Source organism: Neomonachus schauinslandi, chromosome 15 (genome assembly GCF_002201575.2).
Source record: "Neomonachus schauinslandi chromosome 15, ASM220157v2, whole genome shotgun sequence".
Taxonomy (NCBI): domain Eukaryota; kingdom Metazoa; phylum Chordata; class Mammalia; order Carnivora; family Phocidae; genus Neomonachus; species Neomonachus schauinslandi.
Window position 1 is genome coordinate 56084735 of NC_058417.1, and position 20829 is coordinate 56105563.

Consider the following 20829-nt stretch of genomic DNA (forward strand, 5'->3'; position numbering starts at 1 on the left):
AATAATTTCTCTAAGCTAATAGGGATAGAACTCTTTACTAGCTTTTTTGTTATTATAAAAGCATAATCCTAACTAAAACTATTTTCCTACACAGAGAGAGCCAGCTGAAGAGGCCTTGAAGAGTAACAATATGAATCTTGACCAGGCCATGAGTAAGTAATATGATGCACACTTAAAGCACACTTGTTTAAAAGGTACCAGTGTGTGGAGTTTGGATTTCCAGAAACATTTCATTGTAGTCTTGGGTTAATGGTAGAATATGTACTGGGTAGACAGGACCAGGCTTCGGCAAAGGAGTAACCACACAGCAAGTCTCTGGAGACTGGTGATCTCAGGACAAATGGCCAAACCCCACATGGAGGCATGTTTGATTCTTTCATTTTTTTCTAGTACTTCGACAAATAGATAAGGTTTTCCATCCATTCTGAGGAGAGGTCATAGTGACGTTCTTTGAGAAAGACACTAGGACCACAGGCCAGACTTCATTTGACACTGATTGAGCCCATTCTTCACGCCCGGCCCCAGAATGGGCTTGCTCAGGGGCCAGCAGAGATGTCTCTGTGCTGGTGGAGCGCTTACTCTGTGTGAGAGATGAGATTTACCTCAAGAACAAGCCACCCTCATTCTGGAGCTGCTTTAAAAGTAGTAATAACTAAAGGCGATAAATAGTCAGAATTGGAAAACTATCACTGTGTTTTAGAAGGGTATATTAAACTCAACTACAGCATAAAGGTTAAAGGAAAAGAAGATTAAACATAACTATGGCTACTACAACTTGGTAACAAAATCTCAGCACAAAAAAGAGATAATGTGTGACATCAAAATATAAAAGGGGAAGAGCAAAAGTATGGAACTTTTGTAAGCCAACAAAGAGAAATTGCTGTTAGCAGGAAAAGGACTTTCTGTCTCCGAGATGTTTAATGTAGACCTCATGGTAACCACGAAGCAAACATCCAGAACAGAGACACAAAACACAAAAAGGGGAGACAAAGTGGAAAACCACCAATGTACAAAGGTAGACAGGGACAGAAGGAAAAACAGTGAAGAGACAGAATAACCAGAAGGCAAAAGATAAAAGGACAGCAGTAAGTCCTTACATGTCAGTAATCTCTCTCTCTCTTTTTTTAAGATTGATTTATTTTAGAGAACGAGCACTAGCGGGAGGGGCAGAGAGAGATGGAGAGAGGGAATCTCAAGCAGACTCCACACTGAGCGTGGAGCCCAAAGTGGGGCTCGATCCCACAGCCCGAGATCACAACCTGAGCCGAAATCAAGAGTCATACACTTAACCCACTGTACCACCCAGGTGCCCTATCAGTAATCTCTCTTAATGTCAGTGCACTGAACTCACCGATCAGAAGGCACGGAGTGACTAGATGGATTAAAGCCACAAGTCCCAACTCTCTGCTGCCTACTGGAGACTCATTACAGCTCTAAGACACACACAGGCTCATGTTGAAAGGATGGAAAATGATATTCCAAGCAAACAGAAACAAAAAGAAGACAAGCATAGCTATACTCGATACCAGACAAAATAAACTTAAAGCCAGAATGGGTAACAAGAGTCAAAGAAGGTATTTATATGATGAAATGGGTCAATACATCAAGAAGATGTAATGGTTGTAAAAATACATCCATTCTCAACACCTGATCACCAAAGTACATTAAGTAATTAATAACAAATCATAAGGGAGAAATAGACATTACAGTAATTGGAGGGGACGTCAGATACCCTGCTATCAACATTGGATAGATCATAGAGACTGAAAACCAACAAGGAAAAATTGAACTGAACCACACTTTAAAGCAAATGGACTTAAAAGACATACACAGGGCGCCTGGGTGGCTCAGTTGGTTAAGCGACTGCCTTCGGCTCAGGTCATGATCCCGGAGTCCCTGGATCGAGTCCCGCATCGGGCTCCCTGCTCGGCAGGGAGTCTGCTTCTCCCTTTCCCACTCCCCGTTTGTGTTCCCTCTCTCGCTGTGTCTTTCTCTGTCAAATAAATAAATAAAATCTTTAAAAAAAAAAAAAAAAAAAAAAGACATACACAGAGGATGCCTGGGTGGCTCAGTCAGTTAGGCATCTGCCTTCGGCTCAGGTCATGATCCCAGAGTCCGGGGATCGAGTCCCACATCGGGCTCCTTGCTGGGCGGGGAGCCTGCTTCTCCACTCTCCCTCTGCCTCTGCCTGCTGCTCTTCCTTCTCGTGGTCTCTTGCTGTCGCTTACAAATAAATAAAATTTTTAAAAAAAGGTAAAATAGAATCTTAAAAAAACAAAGACATACACAGATATTCCATCCAACAGCTGCAGAATACACGTTTTTCAAGCACACATGGAACATTCTTCAGAATAGATCCCTCCCCCTTTTTCTAAAGGTTTTATTTTTAAGTAATCTCTACACCAAATATGGGACTCGAACTCAGTGCCTCTCCAAAGTAGATCCTGATAGACCATAAAACTAACCTTACTTTTGGGGCACCTGGCTGGCTCAGTCAGTTAAGCGTCTGCCTTTGGCTCAGGTCATGATCCCAGAGTCCTGGGATTGAGCCCTGCGTTGAGCTCCCTCCTCAGTGTGGAGTCTGCTTCTCCCTCTCTCCCTCTGCTACTCCCCCTGCTTGTGCGCTCTCTCTCTCTCTCTTAAGTAAATAAAGTCTTTTGAAAAAGAGAGATTCAGTCAATAAATCTAAACACAGAAAACTCCAGGACCAAATGACTCACTGGCAGAAATTCTACCAAATACTGAAGAAGAAGTAACATCAGTTCTTCTCAAACTCTTCCAAAATATCAAGAAGAGGACACTTCCAGACTCATTCTACCAGGCAGCATTACTTTGATACCAAGACCAGATGAGGATACCACAGGAAAACTACTGACCAATATCCCTGATGAATGTAGATGCAAAAATTCTCCACAAAAATACTAGCAAATTGAGTTCAGCAACACTCAATGAGTAAGATTATATTCCATGACCAAGTGGGATTTATACCTAGGATGCGAGGCTACTTCAGCACACAAATCAATAAATGTAACACATCAACGTCAATAAAATGAAAGATAAAAATCATGTGATCATCTCAATAGATACGGAAGAAACATGGCGAGATACAGCATCCTTTCATGATTTAAAACAAAACAAAAAAACACACTTAGCAGACTGGGTATAGAAGGAATGTCCCTCAACATAATAAAGGCCATACACAACAAACCCACAGCTAACATTATTCTCAGTGGAGAGGAATTAAAAGTTTCCCCTAAAATCAGGAACAAGGCAAGGATGCCCATTCTCTCCACTCCTATTCAATATAGTACCAGAAGTCCTAGCCAGGGCAATTAGGCAGGACAAAGAAAAAGAAAAAAGGCATCCATGTTGGAAAGGAAAAAGTCAAATTCTCATTTTTTGCTGATGATATGATCCTATATAGAGAGAATTCCAAAGAATCAGTCAAAAAACTTAGAATTAACAATTTCAGTGAAGTGGCAGAATACAAAATCAACATCCAGAAATCAATTGCATTCCTTTACAGTAATGATGAAGCATTGAAAAAGAAAGAAAACCATCCCAATCACAATAGCATTAAAAACAAAATACTTAGGAATAAATTTAACCAAGGAAGTAAGAGATCTGCACAGTGAAAACTGCAGGACTTTGCTGAAAGAAATTGAAGAGGATACAAACAAATGGAAGGGCATCTCATGTTCATGGATTGAAAAATCTAGTATTGTAAAGATCAGTTAAATTTCAGTCCCCATCAAAAAACTGAAGGCATTCACAGAAGAAACAATTCCTAAAATGTGTGTGGAACCATAAAATACTCCAAATAGCCAAAACAGTCCTGAGAACAAAGTTGGAAGTATCACACTTCTGGATTTCAAACTGTACGACAGAGCCACAATAATCAAAACAGTGTGGTACTGGAACAAAAATAGACACATCTGGGGCCCCCGGCCGGCTCAGTCAATGGACATGTGACTTGATCTCAGGGTCTTGAGTTCAAGCCCCATGTTGGGCCTAGAGCTTACTTTAAAAAAAAAAGTTAGACACATCAACCAGTGGAATAGAACAGAGCTCAGAATTAAACCCCATCAGATACAGTCAACATAATATTCAACAAAGGAGCCAAGAATACTCAATGGGGAAAGGATAGTGTTTTGACACGTGGTTGGGGAAAAATGGAGAAACTTGCAGAATGACGAAATTGGACCCCTGTTTCACACCACTCATAAAAATTAGCTCATAATGGATCAAAGATTTAAACAAAAGATCTGATACCATAAAACTCCTAGAAAAAAACTTAAAGAAGAGGGCTGTCAATATTGGTCTTAACAGAGGCGCCTGGGTGGCTCAGTCATTAAGCGTCTGCCTTCGACTCAGGTCATGATCCCAGGGTCCTGGGATTGAGCCCTGCATCGGGCCCCCTGATCGTGGGAAGCCTGCTTCTCCTTCTCCCACTCCCCCTGCTTGTGTTCCCTCTTTTGCTGTGTCTCTCTCTGTCAAATGAATAAATAAAATCTTTTTATTTTATTAAATAGCACAGCAGGGGGCAGGGCAGACCTGACCCTCCCCCCAGGCCCTACCAGCCACAGCTTTCTGGAAGGGAGTGTGTGGCTGAGGATCCTGTTCATTTGTGGGCAGAGATGAAGTGTTATCTCTCTCTCCTGTGAGCCTTTCTGCTTTGTTGTGTTTTGTTTCTAAACCTGTCCTTTCTTGCTTCAATTTTATTTTCAAGGTTCAACATTTTGACTGATTTTCATGGGATGCTGTTCTCCCCCTCCTTTTGAAGGCACACCCATCTGGAGAGGGGACATCAGTACATGACTATCCTGAAGGGGCTGAACTGGTGTCTGGACACGTGGAATCACCCCAGGGGCTTCCAGCAGACACCCGCACGCTCTCTGAAGCAGCCAAGCTGGGCCGACTAGACACGGGTGCCTGCGCCCAACCACTTCTAGTTTCTTTTTCTCAGATTAAACATGTAACACATCATTTCCAATGTCTTATAAAATAAGACAGTAAAACAAATTTGATGACCCTTGTTATTGGACAAATTGAAGCAGATAAGCCAGCCAAGTTCACCCACTAAAATGAAAATCAGTTTTCAATTTCGGTACTTTTTAACCCTACCTACATCGTATAACAGTAACACTATTTCTTCTGAGTTAAACGTTCACATATATTTTTAAAAAGTGGGTAAAAGTCACTTAAATATTACATGCAGTCCGGCAAGTATTGAATCCAGCTTGCATTAAGGACAGAGTTAAAATGAAAAATACCTCTTGTTAAAAATGAACAAACAAAACACCCCCTAAATTCATACCTTGTCGAGAAAGGTGGGGCGGTCCCCGGAAGAGTCTTTGGAGACTGGTGGGCGGCAGCCAAGGGCTTTGGTGACCACTCCATTGTAGTCGGTCACTCCCAGTCCACGCTTGTCCACGTCCACCTTCTTTTCCAGCAGGGCGCCTGGAGCAAACAGAAGCAACACTTACACCTAACCGCCCAACGAGTGTCAGGAGTGATGAGCGCCAGCTGGAGCCTCTCAACCCCATGGAAAACAGGGAGGCCATGGTTTTGCTCCTGCGAGCCCACAGTCTATGACCGGGCCCTGCTCTCGTCCCTGTCCCTGCTCCGCCCACTCCAATCCACCTGCCACTCTGCCCCGCAGGGGCAGAAAGCAAGAAAGGACAGGTTTAGAAACAAAACACAACAAAGCAGAAAGGCTCACAGGAGAGAGAGATAACACTTCATCTCTGCCCACAAATGAACAGGATCCTCAGCCACACACTCCCCTCCAGAAAGCTGTGGCTGGGTAGGGCCTGGGGGGAGGGTCAGGTCTGCCCTGCCCCCTGCTGTGCCTCCGGTCACATCCAAGATCCTTAGTGAACTTGGAGTACACATAAACAGCCAGTCATAGGTGGAGCACACTTAGTCTAAAATATTATTTGTTGTTTATGTGCATAAAATTCCAGTTTAATTCGGTATCTTGTATTTAACTTGCTAAGTGCGGGACCCTGACTTATTTCCTTATCTTTAAAATGTAGAATAATACAAAAAAAAAAAAGAAAAGAAAAGAAATGAAGAATAATACTACATGCTGGTTGTGGAGTTAGAGGAGATAAATTTGCAAAGGGCCTGACACATAATATGACCTTAATAATGTAAAAGAGTAAGATCCATCTGCTTTATAACTTACCCTGTTATTGGATTAAACCATATGAAACAGCTGAATGTCGGCAGAATGCAACCAAATGTACCCCTAGAGCCCTGGTACTGAAGGAAGGCAGCCTGTTTATTTGAAAATGGTTGTAAAGTGTTTTCCAAATAAGACTTGCTAATGTTTCTGTGCTTCTCCTGAGCCCTGCACCGGGTGGAGTCAGCAGGGTCTGAGCACATTGTAAGCTAATGTATGTGTGAAGTAATGGTTATGAGAACAGCATCTTAATCCTCTTTCTCTTTTTCTTTTCCCCTCTTCCTTTGGCCCATGTTCTCCATTCTCTTGTTACCCACACTTTTTTGATCTTTTAATTCTTTATCCATCCATACCCCTTTATATGTCCTTGGGAAACTGCTTTGTGCATTGTCTGCGGATGGACACTGCACGCAGCTCACCCTTTCTTTCTCCAATCAGGACGGCGGCCTAGTGGAAGAGCCCACGACTTCACCGTTTTTGCCTTCACCAAGCCTGAAGCTCCCCCTTTCAAACAGTGCACTCCCTAATCAGGCCCTGGGTGGGATTGCCTCAGGGCTGGGCATGCAAAACTTGAATTCTTCTAGACAGGTAAGGCTGTGGGGAGAGAGCCATTGTGGTCTCGGTTTCACCTGCCTCTAACAAATGTGTTTGGGACATACACTTTGATTTTTAACTAATACCTGTACTTTAAAATACAGTCGAGGGCGCCTGGGTGGCTCAGTTGGTTAAGCGACTGCCTTTGGCTCAGGTCATGATCCTGGAGTCCCGGGATCGAGTCCCGCATCGGGCTCCCTGCTCAGCAGGGAGTCTGCTTCTCCCTCTGACCCTCCTCCCTCTCATGCTGTCTCTCATTCTCTCTCTCGCAAATAAATAAAATCTTTAAATAAATAAATAAAATACAATACAATACAGTCGAGTATGTTAAGGTAGCTGAAATAGGAGAAGGATTTCCCTTCAGGTGATGTACAGGTTTGGGAGTTGAGTCCAGTTCTTGAAATTGAACCATGTTGTAGGAAATGCTTCCAAACTTTATTTATTTTTACACATAACGAACACACACGTGAGTTCAGTGCCCTCAGTGCTCAGTACTGCTGGTTTAAATGGTGCGTCCTGCAGGGTGGTCTCCAGCTGCCAGGTCTCTTCATGGATCTGGGTGATGCCATCCTGTGCACCAGCGGTCCAAACCTTCCATACCATGGTCTTTGAGAAAACACCACGTGCTCCCCCTGCTCCCTGAAATAGAGGTGACATCCCTGTGGTTTCCAGAGAGCCATGTTGGTGTTTTCCCTTCTCTGACACTCAGGGGAGGTGAGAGCCCCTGTCAGGCATCACAGAAGGGAGGACTTCGAGTTTGTGTTGACCACGGCTCCATGGCCCTTGTGTCTCCCAGTCCCCCTGGAAGACATGACCCGTCCGTAGGACGTCCTTTTCATGGATTCGCTCGCACGGGAGGCTGACACGCACCCACCTCTGAAGCAGCTCTTTAAGTAGACGCTGTGATGTTTGGGGCGGCCCAGCGGGGCCACGTGCGCGCCTGTAGTCCCAGGGTAGCAGTTGGTGGGGCCTCAGCCCGCGGTCTCACGTGGCTGATGCTGCTGGTGGTTCAGTGCAATGCCTGCTTTCCGGGGGTTCTGCCATCGGACGGCGAACAGGCCGGTGGGCGGGGTGCTGGGAGCAAGCCCACCCGCTGCCGCAGAGCAGAAAGTACGCCTAAAATGCAGTGATGCTATTTAACACAACGGTAACTGCCTGGATTTATCCATTTATTCAGCTTCCGCTTTGGTTGAAATTATACTCCTGTTTCCTACTTGAAAATGTTGCTGGCCCCAGGTTAGCAGTCCGCACCCCACCGCAGATAGCCTGTGAGAAAAGCTTCCGAACCCCATGGCGTGCGTTGCTGTTGTTTGGAACACTGTATTATGATAGTTTCTGTGGACGCGGTAGCCTCGTTTGGGGCCCCTTTCCGACTGGCACTGTCGCGTGAAGACATGGGCAGCCTTCATGGCTGGCGGCCCGTCGTCCACAGCCAGCCTGCCCGGCAGCATCTACTGTGAGTTCACTTGAGTAGAAGTCGTAGAAGTCGACAGCGGTAGGAAGTAGGGAGGATTTTGCTGTCGCACTTAGGAAGGCAGAGCCTCCTCCAGAGCTCCGGGGGCGCCCGGCTCCGTAGCGACCCGGCCCGTGCCATCTCCCCGCAGATGCCGAGTGGCAGCCTGGGTATGTTCGGCAGCAGCGGAGCAGCGCAAGCCAGGACCATGCAGCCGCCGCCGCAGCCCCCCGTGCAGCCTCTGAGCTCCTCCCAGCCCAGCCTCCGTGCTCAAGTGCCTCCGTTTCTATCCCCTCAGGTGGGACCCGCGGCGACTCGGATGGGCGTTGTGTGTGTCTGTGCCGCTCGACGTCACTGTTTGAAAGTGAGAGCCAGTTCATTCACCCACCCCCGAGCGCGGCCTTCCTCTCCGCCCGTCCACCGGTCCCCCGGCCCCCCGGCCGCGGGAGGCGTTTTCAGAACGGCCCCTGGGGGCGCCCCCACCAGCCGCGGCCCGGCTAGGCGTCCACCGGTCAGGAGCCATGCCGCTGGGTGAAAAGATCCACCTCACACGCACTGTAATGCGGTTCTTGTCCGGGTCTTAACAGAATTATTCAGATGAACCCGATGAATTGTCCTAGGTGGGAGAGGAAAATGACAAGCTGAAGCATTGCTTAACCCGTAAGGGGGCACGTAAGAGCACTCAGGGCCTGAAGGATGCTTTGGTGGCCACCTGCATGTGATCATAGATCATATTATATATTAATATATTACTGGCTCCTTAGTTAAGTTTATTACTTAGTATTAGACCATTTTTGCCCAGAGATTCTTTAAAAAAAAAAAAGTGTCAAACAGAAAAGGAAAAGGATATCTTGTTTTGCATAGCTCTAAAGCATATAGATTTTTTCATGTTAATTATGTTTACTTTTAGAACATTCCATAATTTTACACTTTGGACTGAGTTTTTCCTTGCAGTGTTTCAGTCCTCATCCCTTTTAAAAATATTCAGTGATAGATTACTAATGATAAGCTATAGAATTAGTTGGAAGTAGTTAACCCTCCACAATTGGTTGAACCCAGATTTGTGCACTGAGTTGAGATGGCTGAAATGTAGGTGAAACAAGAGTTAAATTCATTCATCAGGATACAGGGTGGGCCGCGATACCAGACACCCCAGAGTGCAGAGGCTTAGACAAGACAGGCATTCGCTTCTCTGGGTGGCCGTGCAGGAGGCAGTGGCTCAGGGCTGTGGGGCGCCTCTGCCACAGCCCTTCCCGATTGCTGGAAGCTGCACAGAACACATCCACTTGTGTCCCACTGCCCGCGCCTGGGGACACAGCCACCCCGCCTGAGGGGCAGAGGGAGAGCTGGGCCTGGGTGACCAGCAGCAGGCTTCCCACACTCAGCAGAGCACGTGTTACCCTTGTGCCCCACATGACCTGTACTGTCACACAGCGTGTTTTCTTTAAATGACTTGCCTGCTTAAATAAGTGTGTTCTTAAAGCAAACTTTACCTACCTGTCATAAGTAGGAAAAAAAAATCACATTTTTCTGATACACATTAGACAACTATTAAAGTGAAAGAAGCCCGTCCATGTTCTACCTAAAATCATCTTCCATAAATGTTGTGATAAACATACATAACCCATGGTGGAGAACATTGAAATCTCCAGCGCCAGGCCCCAGATTGTTTCAGCGCAGTGAATTCCAGTTGAAGAGATCCCCCTGAACGGGAATGCGGATTGACGGTCCGGGGCAGGGCCGGCAGAGGGCGCAGACCACTTCCCGAGCCCATCCTGGGCAGAGACCCTCCTGGGGGTGGCGTGGTGCCTGCCAGCAGGAGCGACTTCTTCCCTGAGACCCCACATTCACTATCTCCCGTCCTTAAATTATGCCCATTTATTTTCACTGTGACAGAATGTGAGATCAGTTTTCGATAGGAGTTACCCAGAGCCCTAGCATCTTAATTCGTGTCTAAAATATTTGGCGGTAGAAGGCTCTTTCTCTCCTTCCTTCCTTATTTTCTACAGAAGCATGTTAACTACTAATGGCAAAACGCCCATGAGTTTTTTAATGGCTTTTGAAGTTCATTCTTGAGACAAGCATAACTGTCATTAATTCATCAGTTCTGCATCTTGAAACACTGCCTGGACAGGTGGCCATTTTGACAGGGACACAGTGCCTGACACTCTGTGTTGTGTTCAACAGGTTCAAGCACAGCTTTTGCAGTTTGCAGCAAAAAACATTGGTCTCAACCCTGCACTATTGACCTCTCCAATCAATCCTCAGCATATGACGATGTTGAACCAGCTCTATCAGCTGCAGCTGGTAAGTGGACAGATCATTCAGCTTCTAGAACTAAGGAAGAGTGCGCACTGACATTCATGAAGCTATGCCAGCAACCTAGCCACTAATAAAAATAGTTAGTTAATGCCTCACTTTCTTCATGTCAGACTGTTGAAAAAATTAGGAAGTTTTTCACTTTAGAGTGTCAATTCTCTGGCCCCATCACAGAGTGTCCCAGACCTTACCAGGAGGCGTGTCCTTCGGCTCAGGGTCTCAGCTAGCCTTTCTCATCCAGAGTTTCCCGTCAGAACCACAGAACGCAGAAACTCGTTTGAGTGACGATTCTCTAAGTTCTTCAAGGGTGGGACACACAAAGACTGTTCTGGAAGCGTGAAAGAGAAGTTACTTCATTACATATAGTAGATGCCATAGAGATTAGGGTTTAATGCCCTCTCACAATCCCTTTTGAGAAAGGCTGATGTAGCCTAATAATTCTTGAAAGTTTTATAATTTAACATACCTTAAATTTTTAATTTTCAACAGTCTTACTGCTTTTACCATAAAATGCCGTGTCACTGTATCTCTAGATGCATACTGGATTTATATACACTAAAAGACCTTTCTTTAATATGTTGACACCTGCTTTATTTCGAAGTCTTGTCCAGTAACTTCATCTCCTTGAAAATGACCAGGAATCCTTAAGGAAGGAAAAAAGGCCTCTGGTAGACAAAAGCATTGATGCCAAAGCTTTCCTTATAGGAGAGCCCTGGGCCCTGTCAGTCCTCACGAGATCTAACCAGTCTAAGGGTCCAGTTTTCCAGTAAGTAGCAGTGTGGGATGGGAGGAAGAAAGTGCCCAGAGAAAATCGTAGTTTCAGGGAGAACACAGAGCTCAGGAAGTGGGGTCACGACTATGTTAGGCTCTCAGAGGCTGTTTCTTTGTCCATAAAATTGGAGATGGGGGGCACCTTGCAGCGTGGTAGGAAGGCTTCCCAGGACCTGAAAGCGCGGTGGGTGGGTGGTTCAAGTGCACAGGACTATTGCTTTTACTACCAGCAGCAACAGGGAGAGACCCCTGACCTCAAAGATGGAGAAGGAAACAACCATAAAAGTCAGGCACACATTTAAAAAGCATATTATGTAGAGGTATTATTATAGAGGAAAGTAGCTTTCTGCTTCTTGGTAACACTGAAGACATGGCTGTATTCTGACATGAGACATAGCTAGTTATCATACTGATGTTCTAAAATCTCTTATTTATATGGTAATTTTTATTGACCCCTATAATGTGAAAGACATCAAGAAAATCTTTTTTTTTTCCATTGAGGCATTTTATTTACACATACATATTACATCTCTAGAAAAAGAAGCCCAGGATTTTCCCTCCTGTGCATTTTCATCTTGCTTCTTCATGGTCCATAATGCCAGCTGAGCTTGTCAGTGCAATGAAACCAAACTGGCAGGACAGGAGCAGATTATTCCGCCATTTTTCTAGATCTTTGAGTTATACATCAGAACTGGGGCTGATCTCTCCACACTTGTTTAACCTGCCCGTGAGGTTGACAGTGATTTTCCCAGCTGATAGACAAAAGCATTGATGCCAAAGCTTTTCTTACAAGAGAGCCCCAGGCCCTGTCAGTCCTATAACCCTTACTGCCCATTAGACTCAGTCTAACCAGTCCAAGGGGCCAGTTTTCCAGTAGTAAGTAGAGCCCCAGGCCCTACTTACTACTAGAAACCTGACAATGATATTGGAGCATGGCCTAGTAAAAGTCTGGCCTTCGCCTCTCTTTTCAGCATTGTTAGTGCTCTTGAGAGCCTCTACCAGGACATTCATGTGAACCATGATGGCGGCATGGAAAAAAAATGGTGGAAAAAGCAAGAAAATCTTGAATTATGTTTAATGTGTTCTGTTTTACAAACAATTCATACTGTTTTTAATTTTTTTTTTTTCCAAAAATTCGTAAAGTAAAGTTTTGGTGCATCCTGAGGTTGTTTTAGGGCCTTTAAGGATTCACTTAAGTGGAGTATTTTATTCCTCTATAATTTACAGATTAATGAGGCATTTCTAATAGTATAGTCTCTACCTTTATATGGATCTTGTTTTAATAAATCCTCTTGCTAAACATGTCCTCAAAAATCCATATTATAAGAAAAAAATGTATGATTGGCAGCCAGCATTTTGAAGCGATCAAATGATGGAACCTCCACATGGCTGTGTGGAAGGTGCTCATGGTTAGCCAGCTTGGCAGGTGGGCCTGTAACAGCAGTGCCACAGGCCGGTTTCAGGCAGCCTATGGGGGGGGGCATCATCATGCGGCCCCTGGCACTCCCAAGCCTTGAGTCTGTGTTGTTCTGATTATCTGGGGTGGCCACTCACTCTGTTCTGCTAGGATCTGAGCCACTATGGATAACTTTCATCTGTATCACTGTAAGAATCAGTAGTTTTTCGTTTTCCCATCATTTCTTTTACTTTCAGTTTGTAAGATTTGAGGAGAAGAATTTTGATCTCTTCGTTAACTGAAAAATATTTGCTGACAAATCTCATTACCTACACTAAAGGGTACTGACTGAATTACTTTTTAAAAATCTACGTGCTAGGGGCGCCTGGGTGGCTCAGTCGTTAAGCATCTGCCTTCGGCTCGGGTCATGATCCCAGGGTTCTGGGATCAAGCCCCGCATCGGGCTCCCTGCTCCGCGGGGAGTCTGCTTCTCCCTCTCCCTCTTCCCCTGCTTGTGTTCCCTCTCTCGCTGTCCCTCTCTGTCAAATAAATAAATAAAATCTTAAAAAAAAAAATCTGTGCACTAGAAGGGTTTGGGAAAGACATTTCTCCTTTTAAAAATGCTTCTACCTCACAGTATGCTTAAACCATAGTGTGGTAAGGGGACCAAGAATCTTGGCTGTTTTCTCTCTCTCTTTTTTTTTTAATATACAAAAGTTGAACCATTTGTTGATGGCTTTCTTACAGTATCTTAACTGTTTTCTGTCAACAGGCATACCAACGTTTACAAATCCAGCAGCAGATGCTACAGGCTCAGCGTAATGTTTCCGGACCCATGAGACAACAGGAGCAGCAAGTAGGTATCGCCTGGGGGGTGTAGCTGGACTCACTAGCGCCCATCTTGCCTGATCTGAAGTTGCTAGAGGGCAAACTGTTATGTTGTCATTGACTTTTCTCTTGCTAACCCCCCCCCCTTTTAGCAGTCTCGGGGTCACCTTGGTTTGGGAGCAGGTGGGTCCAGCCAGCGGAGACTGAATGCCCTGGGTCTGGAGACAAGTGACGTGCGCCACTCTCAAACCTTTTCCAACTCGCATCTCTGCCGCCAGGTTGCGCGCACAATCACTAACCTGCAGCAGCAGATCCAGCAGCACCAGCGCCAGCTGGCCCAGGCCCTGCTCGTGAAGCCGCCACCGCCCCCGCCGCACCTGTCTCTGCACCCCTCTGCAGGCAAATCGGCCATGGACAGCTTCCCCCCCCACCCCCAGGCCCCCGGCCTGCCCGACCTGCAGACCAAAGAGCCACAGTCTTCACCCAGCACCTTTGCTCCTTACCCTCTAGGTGAGTCCCCGCACTGCGGGCTGGCGCTCTCTCCCAAGGCGAGCACCACTGGCCGTCTTCTGCAGAGCGAAATTCTGCTATGGCCATAAATACCTTCTAGTATAAAGTCTTTTAAAGGAGCACCAGCGAGAGCCCCAGAATTCCCTCATTTCTGTTGTCAAATCAGTTTGTTCTGTTCCTGGTTTCCTGCTCTTCAGCAGCCACCATCCCCCACCTAACTGCAGGGATGAGTTTATAATGGTTTTACTAGTAAATGTGTTTAGATTTTTAAAAATCAGGTACTTCTTGGAAAGCAGTGGTTGTCCATACAAGCCTTGTAGTGTAGAAGATGGTTTGTATAATCGGCCAAATCAACATGCATGTGTTGACCCCTAACCTGTAGGAAGCATGCTCAGCACATGAAATCTGCAGGTCGGCAGAAGACACGGTGCCACCCTCCAGGTCCTACAAGCCAGCCAGGAGGGGCACGGGTTACATAACTGCAGGCAGGATCGAGGAAATGTCCCAGGGAGGTATATCAGTAAATGGATTATACGTGAAACAGTTTGATGTAAGAATCCAGAACCTGGTGACCGCTCTCAGGCTTGTCTGCTAGGTGGCTGTTAGTATGAAGCTCCAGGACGAAGGGAACCAGTAACCCAGGAAATACATATCAGGAGCAAAGGTCAGATGCGTGATAGTGAGTTTGCTACTGGCTGATGGTGTCCCTTTCCGTAATACTGCCCTGAAAAGAGCTGTAAATCCTAATCGTACGAGCATGTTCTCCTTGACATGCAGTCCTTATGGTATGTCCTTAATATGAACCTGATGAATGCTAACTGTAATCATCCCATCCCTTTCTCATTGCCCCACGCTCACAGCCCTTTGTGTGCACGGAGGAGGACAGTCTGGTGGCCGAGGCCTGGCTGGAGAGGTGACCCGCCACGCCGAGTCCCAGCTCCACCAGGGCTGGCTCAGCACTTCCTTGCATGACTTGCCCGACTGTCTCTGCCTCAATTCCCCATTTAAAGTGGGGCTACTACCTCATGGGGTCCTTTAAAGATTAAGTGAGATAATACGTGAAGTTCTCAGGACAGTGCTGCATGCAACAAGCCCTTTGTGAGACGTGAGCCAGACACAAGCCCATCTTGTTGAGGAGCCCTTTCAGAAACCGGTTCCGTTGTCTGTTACCCAGAAAAGCTTCCGCTTCAGCTTGCTAGTGTCCATCTGGCCTCTCAACCTATTTTTGGAGAGTAAAGTACACTAATCTTTATTCTTAAAGATTTTTTTCTTAATACAAATGAAAAAATTAGTACAGTGGCTCTTCAAAATTAGATGAAAAATAATTTTGATAATATTTTATAATATTCACATTAAACTTACAAACTTATTGAAAATAAATAGCGGGATGCGTGGCTGGCTCTTGATCTCAGGGTTGTGAGTTCAAGCCCCACATTGAGTGTAAAGATTACTTAAAAATAAAATCTTAAGAAAAAAAGAAAGAAAAGAAATAGCTAATCAGGGGCGCTTGGGTGGCTCAGTTAAGTATCTGCCTTCAGCTCAGGTCATGATCACGGGTCCTGGGATCGGCCCCACGTCAGGCACCTTGCTCAGCGGGGAGTCTGCTTCTCCCTCTGCTGCTCCCCCTGCTTGTGCTCTCTCTCTCTCTCTCTCTCTGACAAATAAAAATCTTTAAAAAGAAAAAATAGCTGATCCAGTATAAGAAACTTAGCCTATAAAATTGCCTCTCTGCTTGGTTCTTGACATTTTTCTTCAATGGTTGTAGCTCCGTCCACCTTCCTTCCCACGCAGCGTCTCCTTACTCTGCTGTTTCTTAACTGCTGGAATTTGTCGTCCACACGGGAAGATCAGGCACAGAATAATGAAAAACAGCTTCATAGGCAGTGCTGCAGAGAAGGGAGAGCTGGTGTTCACCATGAATGGTGAAAGAAAAACCCAGAGCAGGGGCCAAGCGTGGATCTCAGATGAGCAGGACTTCAGTGACCAGAGCCTGGCAGGACAGGGCATGCCCTGGGCAGTCATGCTAACTTGTGGCGGGGGGCCACAGATGAGCGGGCAAGCTGGGGAGATGGGTTCAGGCCCAACACTTGGAAGGCCGGGCTACAGCCCGGCCTCACTGTCCCCTCACCCAACTACATGTGTGCAAATGGAAGCGAAGGTTGCCGTCCGTGCCAACCTCACACAGACAGCCGCTGGCGGCATCTGACCTGCCCAGGTGGTGTGTTTCATCTGCAAAGTGTACGTGTGTGTGTGTGTGTGTGTTAATTACCAACGTTTACAAATTGGAAATTTTTAAATAAAAGTAACTTCTTGCTTCTCTTAAAATGGCTCCGTGGGGTCTGCCTTCCCTGTGGCTGTCACAGGCTGGCACCAGCAGCTGGCACTCCGGGCGGGACAAGCACCGTCAGGTTCACCACCATCCCCACTGGGCCCACTTCACAGCCACCTGGCCCATGTAGGCATTTGAGTTTGCAGACATGGATTTAAAGCCAAGAACAAACCTGTTCAATACCTTGCTTACAAGTAGAGATGCACTTTGACTGATGTACCAGGATGTATGGTCTGTGAATCCTGGGGTTATTCTCCATCACCGAGCATTCAGTCCCCGTCGGGGACTCTATATCATCCTCCTCGCCCCTCTTTAGTAACCTGACATGGTGTTGCCAGATCACGGCAGCACGTGCTTTTAGCCGTAAGAAAGAAAACCCAGGATTGGCACACCGTTCCAACTGGGGGCAGATGGCAGCCCTGCCATGCCCTCCAATAGGTCAAGTCCTTAAAAGGAGTCTGATATTTATAAACTCCTGAAGAGCAGACTTTCGTAAAGTAAATTCACTAAATTTGGAATGGAATTATCCCTACCAGCCTGTTCTGGTACTTTAGAACACTGTCTAGAACTCTGAAGGAGTTGTCCTGATCTGCTGAGTTTCCCTAAGATATCCTAAGATCAGAAAAGATTTTCCTCATTGTCTGGACTTGCCCTGTCTTTCTGTGGGTTCTGAGGAGCACCGGGACCGTGTTTAGCTCTGAAACAACTGAAATGAAGAGAGTCATTGGTCTTACTTAACCAGAGAATATTCATTACCATTTCACCTTAATTCGGGAATAATATTCCTGGAAATATGTGTTGTTAAAAAGACAAAAAGCTTTTCTTTCTACCAGCATTAAAAGTTAAGAGTTAAGTGTGTGGCCATGAGTTAAGATTTGGATTGATTCTCCAGGAGAGCTTTAGGATGTAATAAAATTTAGAAGAAGAGCAGGCATATCCTAATAGCATTTTTATTTTTAGCCGGACTGAACCCAAACATGAATGTCAACAGCATGGACATGACTGGTGGTTTGTCAGTGAAGGACCCGTCTCAGTCCCAGTCACGCCTCCCTCAGTGGACACACCCCAACCCGATGGACAACTTACCCGGTGCTGCTGCTCCCCTCGATCAGAACCCCAGCAAGCATGGTATGTCCAAGCCGGGGTGCCTGTGGTCCAGTCGCTGCTGTTCCACTCGCTGACTGTCCGGTTGTAGAGCATGCTCCTTTTATTACTCACACTGCATCTCTTGTCTGAGAATTCCACTAGAATGGAATCTTCCGTTCCATCACAGAATGTGTAAGATCCCAGCTAGTGCACGGTCAAACTTCCTGAAACCTCAGCCTCCAGATCTTTGCTACAAACGCAGAAGGAGTTGAAAACGCCCCAGAGTAGCAAAGAATATTGGTCATAGCTGCATATTTTTTATTTATATCTGTATTCTTCAACAAAAAATTTCGTTTACTGAGAAGAAATTTTTTTCAATAAAATGATAAAACACAGTAGAAAATCAGATGCCTTGAAAAAAAGGAAGAAGCAAAAGTGCTAATAACCAGAGGCAGCGACCTCACTAGTAAGCATTAACTTTAGTTCCCAGTTTCCTGATAGCATAAATGGCAGAGAAAATGTAATAGGTGTATGATTCTCTCTTGATGTAAATATTCTAAAAGGAAAAACACAGTTTTTCCTAACGGTTAATTCTACAAGAGAATCATCACAGGCTGCCTGGGCACTTCCCTTGGCAGGAGAGCGCGGCCACCCCTGGCCGGGTGGTCCAGTCCAGAAGATAAGGGCCCTGTGTTCACATGCCCAGTATGTCCTTCCAGAGGGAGGGCAGGACGCACGCAACCACAGAGTCCATCTCTAAGCACAGAGACTCATAAGCTGGTCCCAGAAAGGCACCAGGCCCGCTTTCAATGATATGGGTTTGTGTTTTATCAAGATTTCCAACTCGACAAACTAAGATGGTTCTTAAGGAATTTTGGTTTTGGGGCACCTTGCTGGCTCAGTCGGTTGAGCGTGCAACTCCGGATCTCACGGTTGTGTGTTTGAGCCCCATGTTGGGGTAGAGATCACTTAAAAATAAAATCTTTAAAGAATAAAAAGAATTTTGGTCTTCCACAGACAAATTTTAGGCTAACCAAAATAGTCACTTATCCTTAGAGAGTGCAGGACAAACCAAGTCTGATGGTTCATGTACCTCTGAAAGGGGCAGGGCCCGGTACCTAGCAGTGAGGGCTCAGGGGCTCCCCTGTTCACTCAGCTCTTTGTCTCCTGCTGTCCCCCCAGGTGCTATCCCTGGAGGTCTAAGCATTGGGCCTCCAGCTAAGTCCTCCATCGACGACTCCTACGGCCGGTACGATTTAATCCAGAACAGTGAGTCACCAGCCAGTCCTCCTGTAGCGGTTCCCCATAGCTGGTCACGTGCCAAGTCTGACAGTGATAAAATCTCCAATGGCTCCAGCATCAACTGGCCCCCAGGTGAGAGCATGCGGCACTTCCGTGCAGCGGCAGATCAGAGCCGCCCCAAGTCTGAGGACAGAGGTTCCGCTCCAGAGAAGCCAGGGTCTGGGCTGAGAGTCCTGGAAGCATGAACGCCATATCTTTGGCTTTTCCACTGGAAATCCGTTTGTCACACGAATTTGGGAAGTGGTTAGCACCCAGCGCTTTCCTGTAGTCCCCTAGTTCAGTGAGGAGCGGAAGGAGAAGCGACGCTGTATTGCATCTGGCCAGACTGTTTCTAGACTCCACACCGTCTGAACACTCTCTTAATGTGGCAGCTCTAATCCCTGCTTCTAGCTTGTTCCAGAGGATTGATGGTTTACTGAAAGTCTAGGATGTGTCTCCTGTTTTAACTAGCAGATTATAAGAATTTCCATAAATTGTCACAAAGGAATGTGAAGATACTGTAATATTCATGTTTTGTTTTCCATTTTGTTTGGCATTTTCCAGAATTCCATCCTGGAGTTCCATGGAAAGGACTTCAGAATATAGACCCTGAGAACGACCCTGACGTCACTCCTGGAAGTGTCCCCACCGGGCCCACCATCAATACCACCATACAGGACGTCAACCGCTACCTCCTCAAGAGTGGAGGTGAGAACGGGGTGCTACCTGCTCGACATGGAAGGTCTCCCTGCGTGCATTCGGGGGCTCCGGGGTGGTGTGCGGGCCGCAGGGCAGGGACACTGTGAGACACATCTGTGGACACTTCTCACCATCTGGAGGTAGTGGTGATGGTGAACATGGAAATGGATTTCCTGGATTTATTAACACGTTATTTCTGATCACTGTGTTATAAGATCCCAATATTAACCATTAAGCTTCCCAGTGAAAAAGTTCCCACTTAAAATCTATTTAAACTGCAGGTGAATCAACCCCTTCCTCCTCCATCTCGGTCTGTTTCCTTCCACAAAGTCTGGTAAAAAGACTGAAATCCGTTCCTGGCACAGCTCAGGGTGCTAGATTTGGGCACACCCTACATCAGACTTGAGGATCCAGGAGGAGGCAGTGAGGAGCTGGCTGAGCCGTTGGAAGCATCCATGCAACTCTCAGGCGTGACGCCGGGAGGGGCGGATGGAGCAGCTCTGGACGGGCCGGCGCCCATATGGTGGCTGCGCCGATGTCCCAGTAGAGGGGAGGGAGTGGTAGGGTGGCCACGGCCACTCAGGTGGTCCCAGAATGTGCATTCGGGTTTCCTGCTTAAAGCAAGACTGGGGAGAGAGGCAGTTCTTTAGTGGTTCTTTAAAGTGATGGGCTTCTAGGTGTTCCTGTGGTTTGGTAGAAAACCAGCAGAAGTCCGGCTCATCCTGTTCAATGCTGTGCATTCCTCGTGTTTCGATGCAGCCGCTTCCTGGAGTGGCCATGCCGTCAAGGACAGAACAGTGGTACCGAGGACAGGAAGTGGGACCTGTGTAAGAGGGGGGACAGTGTGAGGCACCAGCCAGAAGTCAGACTCCGCCCTCAGTGCTCGTCGCCCTGAGTGTGGCGGGAGGGTTGTGTCCCGGCAGGACCGTCCGTCAGTGGATTTTGAGGCTTGTGGGCAGGTGTGAAAGGGCAGCACTGACCTGGGTATTGAGAGATCTCAGAAAGCGTCAAGGTTGCTCAGTGTCGCACAGAGCTTCCCGCCAGTGCCCCGTGGGTCCTCCAGTGGTCCCCTGGCCTCCAAGTGGCCCCTGGAGCATTGCGGGTGACCTCCACATTTGCACGAGTGTGCCATGACGTGACGAAAGCGGCCCGGAGAAGGAGGTGAATTCTGCGGGCAGGGCCCAGCAGCTGTCCTCCCGTCCAGAGTGGCTGAGGCAGGGACAGGCAGAAGAGCATCTGGAAGTGACAGAGGCACTGGTGTCAGGACCAGATGAGAAAGTGGGGTCTCCGGCTCCAGAGTAAAGAGGCAAGCAGCCATCCAGCCTGGGTGATGTCATGTGACTTCTAGGGGCAGTCTCCCCTGGGCCCTCCTGCAC

At 46.8% G+C, this 20829-nt stretch overlaps 1 protein-coding gene across 1 annotated transcript in view; it reads left to right on the top strand.

The window, feature by feature from the left end:
* Window positions 1-20829, top strand: part of TNRC6C (trinucleotide repeat containing adaptor 6C) — a 95938-nt gene that overhangs the window by 64471 nt on the left and 10638 nt on the right. The window contains exons 8-17 of the mRNA XM_044921402.1: window positions 95-152; window positions 526-584; window positions 6602-6775; window positions 8386-8532; window positions 10422-10541; window positions 13493-13576; window positions 13827-14058; window positions 17348-17515; window positions 18656-18847; window positions 19319-19462. Coding sequence (XP_044777337.1) covers window positions 95-152; window positions 526-584; window positions 6602-6775; window positions 8386-8532; window positions 10422-10541; window positions 13493-13576; window positions 13827-14058; window positions 17348-17515; window positions 18656-18847; window positions 19319-19462 — 1378 coding nt within the window. The remainder of the gene's footprint in view (window positions 1-94; window positions 153-525; window positions 585-6601; window positions 6776-8385; window positions 8533-10421; window positions 10542-13492; window positions 13577-13826; window positions 14059-17347; window positions 17516-18655; window positions 18848-19318; window positions 19463-20829) is intronic.